The sequence below is a fragment of the Squalius cephalus genome (assembly GCF_949319135.1).
Source record: "Squalius cephalus genome assembly, chromosome: 24".
In the NCBI taxonomy this organism is placed as follows: domain Eukaryota; kingdom Metazoa; phylum Chordata; class Actinopteri; order Cypriniformes; family Leuciscidae; genus Squalius; species Squalius cephalus.
The window spans coordinates 4,174,927-4,188,505 of record NC_137145.1 but is presented as its reverse complement, the minus strand read 5'-3'; the positions used below and the strand labels follow the sequence as shown (position 1 = coordinate 4,188,505).

The window sequence follows — 13,579 nt, the reverse complement described above, 5'->3', positions numbered from 1 at the left end:
AAAGGTTTTAATCTAACCAAGACAAATGAAATGCAAGTCAACAAAGTTATTAGCTCGATGAAAAATTCTAAATGTAGAGATGCTCATCAGTTGGATACTATGTTTGATAAAACTCACAAAGATATTTTAACCCCTGTCATCACTCATTTAGTTAATTTTAACTGTTTTACTTTGTGGAAACAAGCCACTGTTACTCCTATTTTTAAATCTGGAGATCATAATGAAGTTAGTAATTGCAGACTCATAAGCATACTGCCAGTATTCTCAAAGGTTGCAGAGAAGATTGTTTTTGAACAACTGACATCCCATCTTAACACAGTTAAGTCTGGCTGACATTGTATGCAGTTTGGTTTCAGAGTCAATCATTCTACTGAAACAGCTAATTAACATTTAATAGAGCAAATCAAATTTAAAGTTGACAAAGGAGGATTTGTTGGTGCTATATTTTTAGATTTACTTAAAGCCTTCGATACAGTTAATCATGCCGTTCTCCTTTCTAAACTATCTACATTTCAGTTTTCATCTGAAGCTTTAGCATGGGTATCTTCATATTTATTAAATGGAGAACAATGTGTAAAAATTAAAGGGGTTAAGTCCTGCAATTTACATTATACAATGGGTGTACCCCAAGGATCAGTATTAGGTCCCTTATTATTTAGTCTGTATTTTAATGATCTCCCACAACAGTGTGAAGGGATATAAGTACAAATGTATGCTGCGATACTGTTATTTTTTGCACATGCGAGAAGTTAAAAGCTGTTACAGAAAGGATTACACAGTGGCTGGAACAATCATGTCTTAGCTTGAACATTAGTAAAACAAAAGGGATTTTTTCCCCCGCAAAAACAAATGTTAAATCTCCTGATGTTGATATGTTTATTAATGGTGAAAAAATAGAAATAGTTGAGTTCAATTATCTTGGCATAATATTGGACTCAAATCTCAGTTTTAAAAAACATGTAAAGAAAATGTTTTATATTAAATATTCAATATTTTTTATAAATTTTATAAATTTTAGGAATATTATAAATTTTAGACAAATTAGACAATGTCTCTCTGTTGATGTAGCTAAGACTTTTATGCATACTACAATCCTTTCTCAAATACTGTCTGACATGCTGGGGTCAAGCTGGTGAAGCTTTGATTAAACCCTTAAAATCTTTGATAAAAAACCAAACCATTTTCAAAATGTTCATCACAATTTTAGACTTTTTCAAGTTTGTGAATGGTTTATAAAATCTTAAATGGCTTGGCTCCTTCTGACTTTGTTCATTTTCGCTCTGAAAACTCTGTGAGATCTAGATTATCATCCATGAGTAATTGTCTGGTTCCCTTTCGTCGTTCTGCATTTGGACTGCCGTCTTTCGCAGTGAAAGCTACTAATCAGTGGAATGCCCTACCAGAGGATATAAAAGGGTGTAAAGCTCTTGGTCTTTTTAAATTTAAGTTAATTATTATTATTTTTTTATTATTATTTTTTTGTGACCCGGTATGCGTGTGTATGTATGTTTTTATTGTATGTGAGCACATAGTCTGTGTAATTTCATGTTACACTGTAGTGTTGACCTGCCTGGGGACTACGGATGAAAATTAGCCTTTGTATAGCCTAAATGCATGAAATGGAAACATTTATGTTAAAAATTGTACATGGTCCCTTTATAAATAAATACATTTAAAAAATATATAATAATAATAATAATTTAAAGGGGCAACAGCTTCATACAGCGTGTGCTTGCGCGCGCGCGTGTGTGTTTCTTGCAGACTGTATTCAGATGTTTTCGGCAGCAGGATGGCGTGAAAGAGCCACTGAGAGCAGAAAACGCGCGCGCACACACATACACACACACACACACACACACACACACACACACTATCACGCTCGTTCACAGAGACTCGCGCTGAGTCAGTCAGTCTCATTCCAGCATCAGTCGAGCATCATGGATCTGCGGGGCTCACACACTATTGGAATGATTTTACCGCTATATCTAATATTTTACTTCATCACAGGCTCTATTAGTAAAGGTGAGTATCTCGTTATTCATATTATTTAGAGCAATCTGAGGTTAAAAATGACTTTTCTTTCGGATTTGTGTGCGCGAGAGAGGCTCTCTTGCGCTGACTGGAATAACGGCAGTAAGTTGAGGAGGAACTTTGCTTTGCGCCAGCCTGATATTAAACTATTCATTCAACTGATGTTGATTTATGATATTAGTTGATATAGTTTATTACATTATGTCTCGATGTTGTGTTACATAGAATGTAATAGTTCGAGAAGGTAATTGATTCATTAATGCAACAGATAATGTCACGGGGTTTTACGCATCGAATGACTTTGATTCAGTTTATATAATTAAGAATATGTGTTGTGTGATTTTATTTCACATAGTCTCAAAAATGAGCAGTTTTGTCTTTTTTATGTATTGAATTGATGAGCTTGTCGGATGCGCTGCATTGTGTCTAATGCGCTCGTGTCAGATGGTGGAATGGATTAATTATCATCATCACATTTATGACTGCTAAATTATTCATAATTATTTCATAATATGTAATAATAATGTTTACAAGATTTAATATTAACGCATTAATAGCATATTAAAATATTAGCAATTACATTTAATTATAAAAACGTTATTAATAATAGTCCAGTTTCTTATTAATGCGCAGGAGTTTAGAGCTTCAAGGTATCATAAATATAATTAGATTTACCTGATGCGTGAGGCTGGTTGTGACGTCACAAAACTCGATCGCGCCCATAAATTATGGGAAAACAATCTTAAAAACAGCCTAGGATTGTTTCCTGGTCAGGTTTGTTCTGGTTTGTTATATATATTTTTTATTTTTTTGTTTTGTTTGTTTTTTGGTGGTCAGGATGTGAGACTTGCTTGCTAACCAGCTAAATCCGCGTTAACCCGCAAACCACCTTAATGTAGACATTTAGAAATGTTGAAGGTTGTAACATTATGTGTACACTTGTTTTATACTGGTGGATTTTAGTCTAGTCTTGAGCTGATTGGAACATCAGAACTTATTTGATGTTTAAAGTCCCCATGAAATCAAAAAGTTTTTTTTTTTTTTTGGTTTTTAGTATGAATATGTTAAGGCTTAAGGTTATCTAGTTAGTGTGCTCCAAAACAATGACAAAAAAAATCACATTTAAGAAGATATAAGCATTCAAAACTTAGTCTCTCACTTCCACCAATATGGATCAGTGATTTTGAGGACATCACTCTGCACTTCAGTTTCTCATCAGATTTTCTGTGCAATCAAATGCTCTCTAGAATCTGAAGCTCCGCCCCCTACATTATAAATAGATGCTGAAGCTGCAATCGGTCATTTGTTCACACATTTATTATTTTCTACATGGTGAATGGCACACAGTGCACTGTATAGAGGATAGGGAACGATTCAGACAGTGTAAATATGCTTTTCTTGTAAGTGTCACGCGAACCGCCGCAGCTCCAGTCCAGAGACACGACAGCACAGAGCGGATCATATGCTCGATTCGGTGATGTATTGGACCCATTTGAAATCTGCACAAAGAATGATATCTTTTAAAGCGATGGAGGAGATTAGGAGGAGAAACGCGTTAGAAACTGCACTGACGAGTAGAAGAGATAACATCAGTGCCATGCACCAACAGAAATTACACACTTTTCAAACTACACATCCTCAGCATGACTATGGTCACGGTTTTAGTAACAGTTTCATGTTAAATCTAAAGGGGGAATCTATTCGACTGTGGCTGTGAACAGTTTGTTTCTAGCGTCCTATGGGGTGGATTTATAAACCAGTAGAACCTTTTCACGTTTCTGGTGTTCTCAGAAGCGGAAATTGTCATAGAGGGGTGGACTTCAATAGTGGTGAACGGAAACTACAACAAATATCATTTTTGCGTTCCCATTTAGTCTGATAGCAAAAGAAAAAAAAATCCATGATAGTATTTCTATGACTTTACAAAAGAGGAAAAAATATAGAGAATTGATCATATCGGTCAGAAGAGAATGTCAAATTTGCAGTCATTCCCTCAGCCGTTGCATTCTATGTTCTGTAATTTAATGCCAACATAATATAATACAAAGTACATTGTTTTAAGTGTGCATTACATAAAAAAATGAAAATCTAAAAAGAAACTTTGTTAGATTTACAATGTTAATAACTGTGAAGACACATCATCACAGTCTGTGAAAAGAGTGTAGAAACTCATATATAAATTCACAGTATTGTCAGTCTGTGTGGAAAAGCAGAAAAGTCTGTTGCACTTACACTTCAAGAGTGTGTTCACATCTGGAATGTTTGGTTGGATTAAAACGAACCCGGGTGCGATTGCTCTGTTAGTGCAGTTCAGTTTGAGTAAGTGTGAACTGGTGCGCACCAAACAAGCGGACCGAAAACGCGGAAAAGATGGGTCTCAGTCTGCTTCCAAATGAACTCTGGTGCGGTTCGAATGAAATATGAACACAACACGGACCAAAGACATGTGAACTAACCAAAAACAGGACATGATTTCCCAAGATGTGACCCTAAAAAGGACAGAATGCTCAAGCATAGCTGTTTTTCTCGTCACAGTCGTGATGTTGTCCATCACAGGTTAGTTCAGGCATCAGAACCGCTTCTCCTCACAGCAGATCTGTGTGTGTGTGTGTGTGTGTGTGTGTGTGTGTGTGTGACGGAGGGATTTCTGACGCTGTTTTGACTCCTTTACACATTTTAAAGGCTCTTCATGAGTTCTCAGCTGGTCAGAATACCATCATATGTAGCTACACACATACAAGAGCGCATTTATCCCAGAACACGGCACTGTTTTGCATGTTCAGTAAGTTCAGTCACGAAATATACATCATAAAAGCTGACCAATCAGGTTGTGAACAAATCCCTATGCCTTTAGGTTCGGTATCTTTAGGTTTGGTGTTTTTTTTGGATCCGGATGAAATGAACCAGGCGAACCGAACAACAAGTGTGAACACATTCTCAGACTTAACGCACAGATCTATTTTGACATTTTTTTTGTCCCATCCGTTGTCAAACATTACAATTTCAGATTCAATCCCTCATTCTAATATGGTTGTCACTCCCAAACTTTGCAGTGTGTACTTAGTGTGTACTGCAGAAAGAGGATTGACTTGGTACAGAAGTACCGGTACTTTTGACCACCCTAGTGTGTAGACTGTGTAGTCTATTTGCAATGTTTTTTGTTTCTGATAAAAACGCAGTGCAATTTAAAAAAAAGATCCAGGTTTGCTATGCTTATTTGTAGGGCTGCACAATTTGGCCATAATTTTGTGATGATCAATATAGCTATATATAATAATAGTTGTAGTAGTATTAGTAAAAATAATGATAATAATAACTTAAATTATTATTACTGAAAAAAATTATATATATATATATATATATATATATATATATATATATATATATATATATTAGGGCTGTCAAACGATTAATCGCGATTAATCGCATCCAAAATAAAAGTTTGTTTTTACATAATACATGTGTGTGTACGGTGTATAATTATTTTCTATATATAAATACACACACATGCATGTATATATTTAAGAAATATTTGCATATATATACTGTATATATATATATTTATATTATATATAATTTATATTATATATAAATATTTTATATATAAATAACACATTTTCTTAAATATATATATATATATGCATGTGTGTGTATTTATATATAGAAAATAATTATACACCGTACACAGACATAAATTATGTAAACACAAACTTTTATTTTGGATGCGATTAATCGCGATTAATCGTTTGACAGCCCTAATATATATATATATATATATATATATATATATATATATATATATATATATATATATATATATATATATATATATATATATGAATTCTATTAAAATAATTTAAAAAGTAATTACTAATTCATTTAGTAATTAATACATACTAATACATTTTCACTTCACTTAAAATAATTCAAACTAATTATATTTAAATATATATAAATACTATTTAATACTATATTAATATTTCACTGTAAAATAAAAAATAATTAAATATTTAAGAAAATATAATAATAATAATTATATTATTATTATTATTATTATTATTATTATCATCATCATCATCAAACCAACCAACTTTTATTTTGACTGTAAACTGCAGGGAGCTGACAAGCACTTCTCATTTATGTAATTAAATCGCAGGCTCTGCAATTTCATAAGCGCTCTAAGCCATATCGCGATATCGATTAGTCCTGCATCTCTACCTATGAGTTGCATGAAGTCAACCAATTATGTCGGGTTGCATGTTTCCGTGCAGTTTTGCATCAGACAGTCAGTGACTGAGGTGACTGACTTCAGCGTTTCCAGTGCAGACGGGGTGTTAGCATTTATTTTGAGGCTTTCAGCTGTATTTGGTCACGGATGTTGAATCTGGAATGGAGGAATACATCAGAATGAGCTTACCAGAGTGGATCACGGGGAATTACACTGATGCAGTCTAATGCCGACTGATGCCTGCCACTATAAACGTTTGCTCGCACTGTGTGTCGCTCCAGAAGAAGACAGTGACATGGGTGTATATGTGTGTGAGGGGGTTCGTAATGAGATGCATATGTGTTGTAATTGAAACAGATGGTTATGAACTTTGAAAGCCCCTGGCTCTCCACCACACACAGCACTTCAGGATACAATATCTGAAGTGATGGATGCTGGATTCTCCTCTTCTGTCTGCACAGATTGAGGATGCATTAGAAACGAGAGCAAGCTGGAGGCCAGACATACCTTACGTTGAAGTGTTGCCAACTCCATTTCGGCTTGTATTGATGAAATAAATGTACGGATGACCAGTAATTTTCTCAAACTACACAAAACAAATCTATTTCTGGTTGGTCCTCCTCAATTTACATTCTGTCTCTCTGTTGACAGTATTGATATTGCTGCTTTCCTATCATTTTAGATTCTTCCCTCTCTTTCTCTCCTCATATCTCATCACTTATCATTTATGCCTGTCTTTATGCCTGCTGTCATGTTTAATGGACTTACTATTGTAAAGTGACCTTGAGTTTGTAGAAAGGTGCTATAGAAAATAAACTTTATTATTATTGTAGCTGTATCACAGTACAGTGATGATGTCTCCTCTCCGAGATACTTCAGAGAATATCATGGTACACAAAAAAAAACGTTATTTTCTTGCTACATTTTTGTTGGTGATATAGATGTTTCCATTTATTTAGTGAAACTGTGATAATAAGGTCATTACCAGGGTGTTGCTGTAATTGCTTTTTAGCGTTTTGCTAAAGAAACCCTTCATGTTTCTTTAATCTTCTGGGATCCTCATCAAGCGTGTGTCTGTAAGTCTGAACACGGAAGAAGCATAAATATATACAGATAAAAAATACTGAACTCATCTTCCAATTCAGTCCTGTTCTCTATTTTACATTCCATTGCAAGTGATTATTCTATGATTGGCATGTAGATGACATGGTTATGTAGATACTTTTAAGCATTTATTGTTGTTGGAATTCAATTTATATTACATAACATGAATATTGAACTGCATTTTTATGTTTTTAGGATTTTTATTTATATATTTATACTTTGTCTCTATGATACTGTACAATTTGATATAGACCAGTGATATAGCTTTATTAACCTTTTTGAAGAAACTGATGTTGTGTTGAACTGTGTTGCTAATTGTTTTGTTTTTGTTGTTTTTTTTGCTATGTGGTTGCTAGGGCGAGTTCTCTCTCAAGTTTCTGTGATCTTCTGGAATTTGTGTCTTCCTCGTTCAGTGTGCGTATGTGGGATTTTTTCATCCGTTTTATCATCCTGCAGGTGAAAATTGTGAGTCTGATCACTAAAGCCTCGTTCAGACTGTTAATCCAAATCCGAATTTGTGCATATCTGATTGAAATCCGATCAGATTTTGCACGTGTGAACAGCAAAAAAATCACATCAAAAGCGATTTTTACAAATCTGTTTTGAGCTGCATTCATATGTGGTTTGAAATCCTATTCAAATCGCATTTGTGGAAATCCGTTTCAGTCTGCACTGATCGGATTTCACGTGGTTTACTTTCTCAAGCCACGTAAAATGTAAACGTCAGACGTTGTTTTAGGAAACATGCTCAAAGTCGCTGCAGAAACAAGGTTGTGTTGTTGCAAAGTGCCGAACGAGTAGAAAATGATGATAAAATGTTTTGAAACCGGCAGAGACGACAGCGCGGAATAAAGACGCTCATACCTAGGGCTGGGTATCGAGTTCCATGCTTTTTAGGCACTGACCGAATTGCGTCGATACCATCGGATATCAAAAAATGTCTTGCCTTTCGGTACCAAATTTCGATACCTAAGGGGTTAAAAACACTAGTTTACGCCGGTTACGCCCAGAGACGTGGCTCACATGTCTTCAATCCTGCTCCTGGAGGGCCACTGTCCTGCAGAGTTTAGTTGTAATCTGCTTCAGCACACCTGCTTTTGCATTTTCAAGCGATCCTGAAGAGCTTGATGAGCCGATTCAGGCGTGTTTGATTAGGGATGGAAATAAACTCTGCAGGACAGTGGCCCTCGTGTAAGTGTCCCAACCCCCATAGATGAAAAGATGTGGAAAAGATCAAAAGAGTGGCTACATTTCACTAGGCTCGATGCCAACAGTGCCTGATGCAATATTTGCGGCAAGAGAATTGCTGCCAAGACCAGCAACACGACAGATCTGATGAAGCACTTGACAGTGCACGGAATACACTTAAGAGGAGAAAGTTACTCAATCTTCCGACTGCAAGAAGAACTAGAGCGCGTTACAAATGAACCGAAACTCAGCGAATAGGCTACTTGCCTCACAGACATGAAAAATAGGCATTTAGAAAGCTTGAAATGTCTACTTTTAAACAAACCAATTTGAATTGAAAACAAATTCTCTCTGATTATGTAATCCAAATGAAAGGTGCATTTATCTCTATAGGCGCGCGTGTTCACTATACTGTGGAGATGACGAGTCGGCATCGTCAACTTCATCTTTGCAGCCAACACTGACTCAGAAAACACTAGTTTATTAATAAACAATTAAAATGTCTCCTTTCTATTTTTATCCGACACATTCATAATCATTAGGCTACTTTTGCCAGTGCTTTGCGACAAGCTTTATAGTTGCGCTTGAGAGCAAGGCATATATATATCTTTGAGTCTGTAAAAAAAGTCAACAAACTGAAAAAAAAAAAAAAAAGTTTTTTTTTTTTAGGTAATATGTAATAATCTTGTTAACACAGATTTCATAAAATTGGTATCGAAAAAAGTATCGTTCAGGAACCGGTATCGAAGTCAAGGTATCGGTATCAATATCGAAAAAATGTTGCGGCTGTTGTTGTTGTTTTTCGCATATACCTATACCAATGCAACGTCATTGCCATAGAAGCCAGTGCGGATATTCTGGAAAACGAAATAGCGGCATGGGACACACAAATTGTGGACGGTCAATAATTTTAGATCAGATTCCAATCGGATACATAAATAATCGGATTTGGTCTGACAGTGTGAACATAGCCTTAGTAAAGTAACAGCACACCTAAAAAGTTGGTGGAAAACTTTGAGTGACAAGGTCATTTTTGGTTTAATCTTTTCTGTATGGAAAGCACTGTGCGCTCCATAAAGCACAAGCCTGAAATATCCTGTTCATGTCCATATGAGACTCAGAATCAGGACGAAATCAAAGCCACGCTGGACCCAGCTGGTTTCTCTGGTGGAAGTGGGCTGAACATAAACCACTGAGCAAAACTAACATGTGCTTTTGTAGTCCGCATGGGCTGTTTACATCCAATGACCCACTTTCACTCTTCATTTTTAAGTCCTTGTGCCCTAAAGAGCCATCAACAGAAGCTTCATTTCTGAAATCACTTCCATTCTTCTTTTAACCTCCAAGGTAAATTTAGCGGGATATTATTATATCTCGATTTTGAGAATAGACTCAGGGGCTCGGTTGTGCAGTTTCATATTGGAGTAAACACTTAAGTATAAAGGCTTTTTAATGGTTCTTTGCAGCAAAGCATTGTGGGCTGTTTGGTGCTCTTGAGTTGTTTGTTTCTTTGGAGATAAAAATCAACAGTGTAAGGGTTAAACAATGTAATTATTTTGGGCTGTTTAAGGTGTTTTAGATGCTCTTTAGTTCTTTGGAGGTTAAAACAGTCTTGAGGTTTCATAGGTTCTTCAGATCTGTGTTATGATTTCTTGGTTCTTTTAGCAAATGTTTTTCTAGAGAATTAAGAGAATTAAAAGCTCTTTTTTGAGATTTCTTGTGTTGCATCAGGCTCTAAAACGTGTGTTATGTCCACTTATATATTTGACATCTAGAGGTTATAGGACGTAACACTCACAAAAGAAAAAGGAGAATAGATCCAATAAAATGTTATTAAAAGTAGGATATTTTACTCTATTGAAGAAATGTGATGTGTGAAATCAAGAAACAGGCAGAGACCAAAACTGAATTTGTACTTGCTTTTAGTAAGAAGAATAATTTGATGTAATAAAACACCCAATAATACAATAAACAGTGAACCAAATATACTTCCAAATCAATACACATCTATTTACAAATTATATACAACATAAAAGACTAACGATTACAAAGTGAGGGACAAGAACGGTGCTAAAGAAAAGAAATAAATAAAACAAACACGTTAACTAAACCCAGGACAAACGCTAAACCTAAGTAAAGAAAACAGGAAAGAAAATATCTTCAGCGTAGGACGCCACTAACTACGCTACCTAATAAACAGAAATACATGGATTAGCACCCGCTCATAACCTAGTGTGTATTGTTTTATGTGAATGATAAAGCAAGACTATTTTCACATAATTTTGAAGCCAGAACTCGAAGCGACAACATCCATTAGTCAAAAGTCTTGTGGACACATACATGAGTTTTGTGGTCTTATTTCAGCAATTTTCATTTTTATTTTTTTCAATGAACACGCATAAACATTATTCTCTTAAAAATACAAACATCTACATTCACGTTGCTCGCATATTATGGTAGCCCTGTTTGTGCTATATAGAGTGAATTTACACCTTTGCCATTATCATGTTTATAAATAACTGAAAAAAGCACAAATGTCAGGGCATGTCAGAACATCCCAAGGGCCCCAAAAACACCTTAGACCCCAGAGGGTTAAACAACTTTACTCTAACGTGTTGTGAGATGTAAATCACGTGATGTACTAACCTGGTCCCATCACTGTGTATCGGAGAAAGACTTAAATAAGCTCTGGGAAATCAGCGTTATAAAGAGTAAAGTTCCAACGGAAGAAAACTTTAACACAACATTAAAAAAAATAAGCAAAAGCAAGCAAAGACAAACAAAAGCAAAATGCAGGAGACCACACAAAGGAGAAACAAAACGCTCTCCCGCGTTCCCGCGTTCGTGTCATATCCGGGTCTTTATACGTGCTCACTAGTCTCTGATTGGTTCTCGCGAGGTCAGGTGAACTCGATGACTGACAGGGACATCATCCAACCACAGGTCCTGTGAGACGAAACAGCAAAGAGAGAGAGGGAAAAAAAAAAAAAACATCTCTCCCAAAACAATACAGGACGTAACAACGTGTTTAGATCCTTTATTTAACAGTGTATAAACTCTTGTATGGGGTTTGCTTTGTGCAGACTCTTTGTTTACCTATTTGTAATAGTAATAGGCACAGAACTGTGACTGTTACTAGGACAGATGACAAATGGAGCGGTCAGTGAATTAGCGCAGAAGCAGTTTTTTCACATTAAGCCTGAGCTGTTCTTTCTGCCAAGGCAATTATATTCAGGACCGAGTCAGACCGGTGAGATCCAGGGCTGGTTTGTTGGCTCAGAATCCTCCTGCCAATCACATCTAAACACTCAGTGTCTGCACTAAACATATCAGGAGGGTTTTCCTATCTGATCTCAGGTCAGAAAGACTGACATCCCCTGCTATGTTATCTTTATTTCCAGGTCGTTTATCATTGCCGAAAGCTGGTTTGGAGGCATTGAAGTGTTCAATTTAATCATGACTGTGTGGCTGCTTATGCTTGCCGGTGTGTTGCGCTTCATGACAAAACCAAGTTGCCACCAGAGTGTCGCAAACTCTTAGTCATAATTGTGAAGTATCTTGTCATTTATTGCAATAGAATCAATTAAAGAGCTGGAAGAAAGGAGATGCCAAGTGTGGGATCGAGTTTGGCTGGGTTTCAGCTCCTCTAGATGAAGGGAAGTGTTGATGAATGGAAGCACGAGGGAAGAAGTTAAAATGTTTAAATAGAGTGCAACATTGTGACACTTTTAAAACATTGCTCTGTTGAAACGACACACTTCTACGTTGTTAAACAGGTTTGATGGCGGTTTTGTTTGCTAGTTGGGTTCCAGTTTTTGTCCATCAATAGTAACTATATGTGGAAATATGGTTTGTATCTCCCACAGTGAGGTCTTTGCCCCATCAGGAATTATCGTTTATCAATTCCACTAGTTGTTTGTATGGAACGCAACATGAACCCTCGGCATAAGATCAATTTGCTGTGAATATTCTCTGTATTTCCCCGCAAAGCACATTGTCCATTATGATTCATGGCAGCGCAGTGTCTCAAAGAGCCTGGACGTCGGCACGGGGCGAAGCCGAGAACAAATCACCGTCATACGTCTTCTTTACTGTCAGTTATGAAAATGTGTGAATAGAAAGTCAAGCGCTGAATGGGATTCTCATGGAGTCAAGGTTACACACTAGTGGCAGTTGTGTTTTTTTTCTTGTTGAACTCTTGGCAGCCTCTCATGCATTTGCATTTATTAATACGGACCGCAGTATTTAAGCACAAAATTGGCAGGAAATTACGGCACCGCTGTCAGGGACTCAAGGCCGAGTATCTCTCAAGGCTTTAGCACCCAAACCAAAGCACATTCATCTCACACACCTGCCACGGCTGATCGGTGATACAGCCCGGAGAATTCATCATCCTGAGCGATATTTTGTCTACAGAATATACTGCACTTGATCAAATATTTCTTTAGCTGTCGCTGTGGAGCATGTTTGGAAAGAAATGTCATTTCTTTTCTGTGCACTTTAGTATTGAAACCAAAACACTTAAAGTGGATAGTTCACTCATAAAAGTACATTTCTGTATTTCCTTTTTAATAGAAATTGAAATTAAAACACAGAAATAGAAACACAGTTTAATAGAAATTTTCTTTTTCCTGTTATTGATGTTTTATAAGAATCTCTTACAGCTGCAAAACAGGCACAAAAAAAAAGAAAAGATGTTTATTCTCTGAAAGATATTAATTATTCAGCAAGTACTCATAACATTGATCAAAAGTGACAATAAAGACATTTATAATATTGCAAAAGGTTTCTGTCTCAACTAAATGCTGTTTTTTTTTAACTTTCTATTCATCAAAGAATCTGGAAAAATCGTAGCACGGTTTCCACAAAAATATGAAGCAGCACAACTGTTTTCAACATTGATATTAATCAGAAATGTTTCTTGAGCAGCAAATCATCATGTGACCCTGGATCACAAAACCAGTCACATGTCGCACGGGTATATTTGTGGCAATAGCCAACAATACATTGTATGGGTCAAAATTATCA

At 36.1% G+C, this 13,579-nt stretch overlaps 1 protein-coding gene across 2 annotated transcripts in view; it reads left to right on the top strand.

The window, feature by feature from the left end:
- The first annotated feature begins 1,901 nt into the window (after positions 1-1,901).
- cntnap3 (contactin associated protein family member 3) overlaps positions 1,902-13,579 on the top strand; it is a 133,721-nt gene continuing 122,043 nt past the window's right edge. Inside the window, exon 1 of one of the 2 annotated variants that reach the window (XM_079861207.1) lies at positions 1,902-2,022. In XM_079861207.1, the coding sequence (XP_079717333.1) occupies positions 1,938-2,022 (85 nt within the window). In that variant the 5' untranslated portion in view covers positions 1,902-1,937. The remainder of the gene's footprint in view (positions 2,023-13,579) is intronic. The other variant, XM_079861208.1, reaches the window with a different exon arrangement.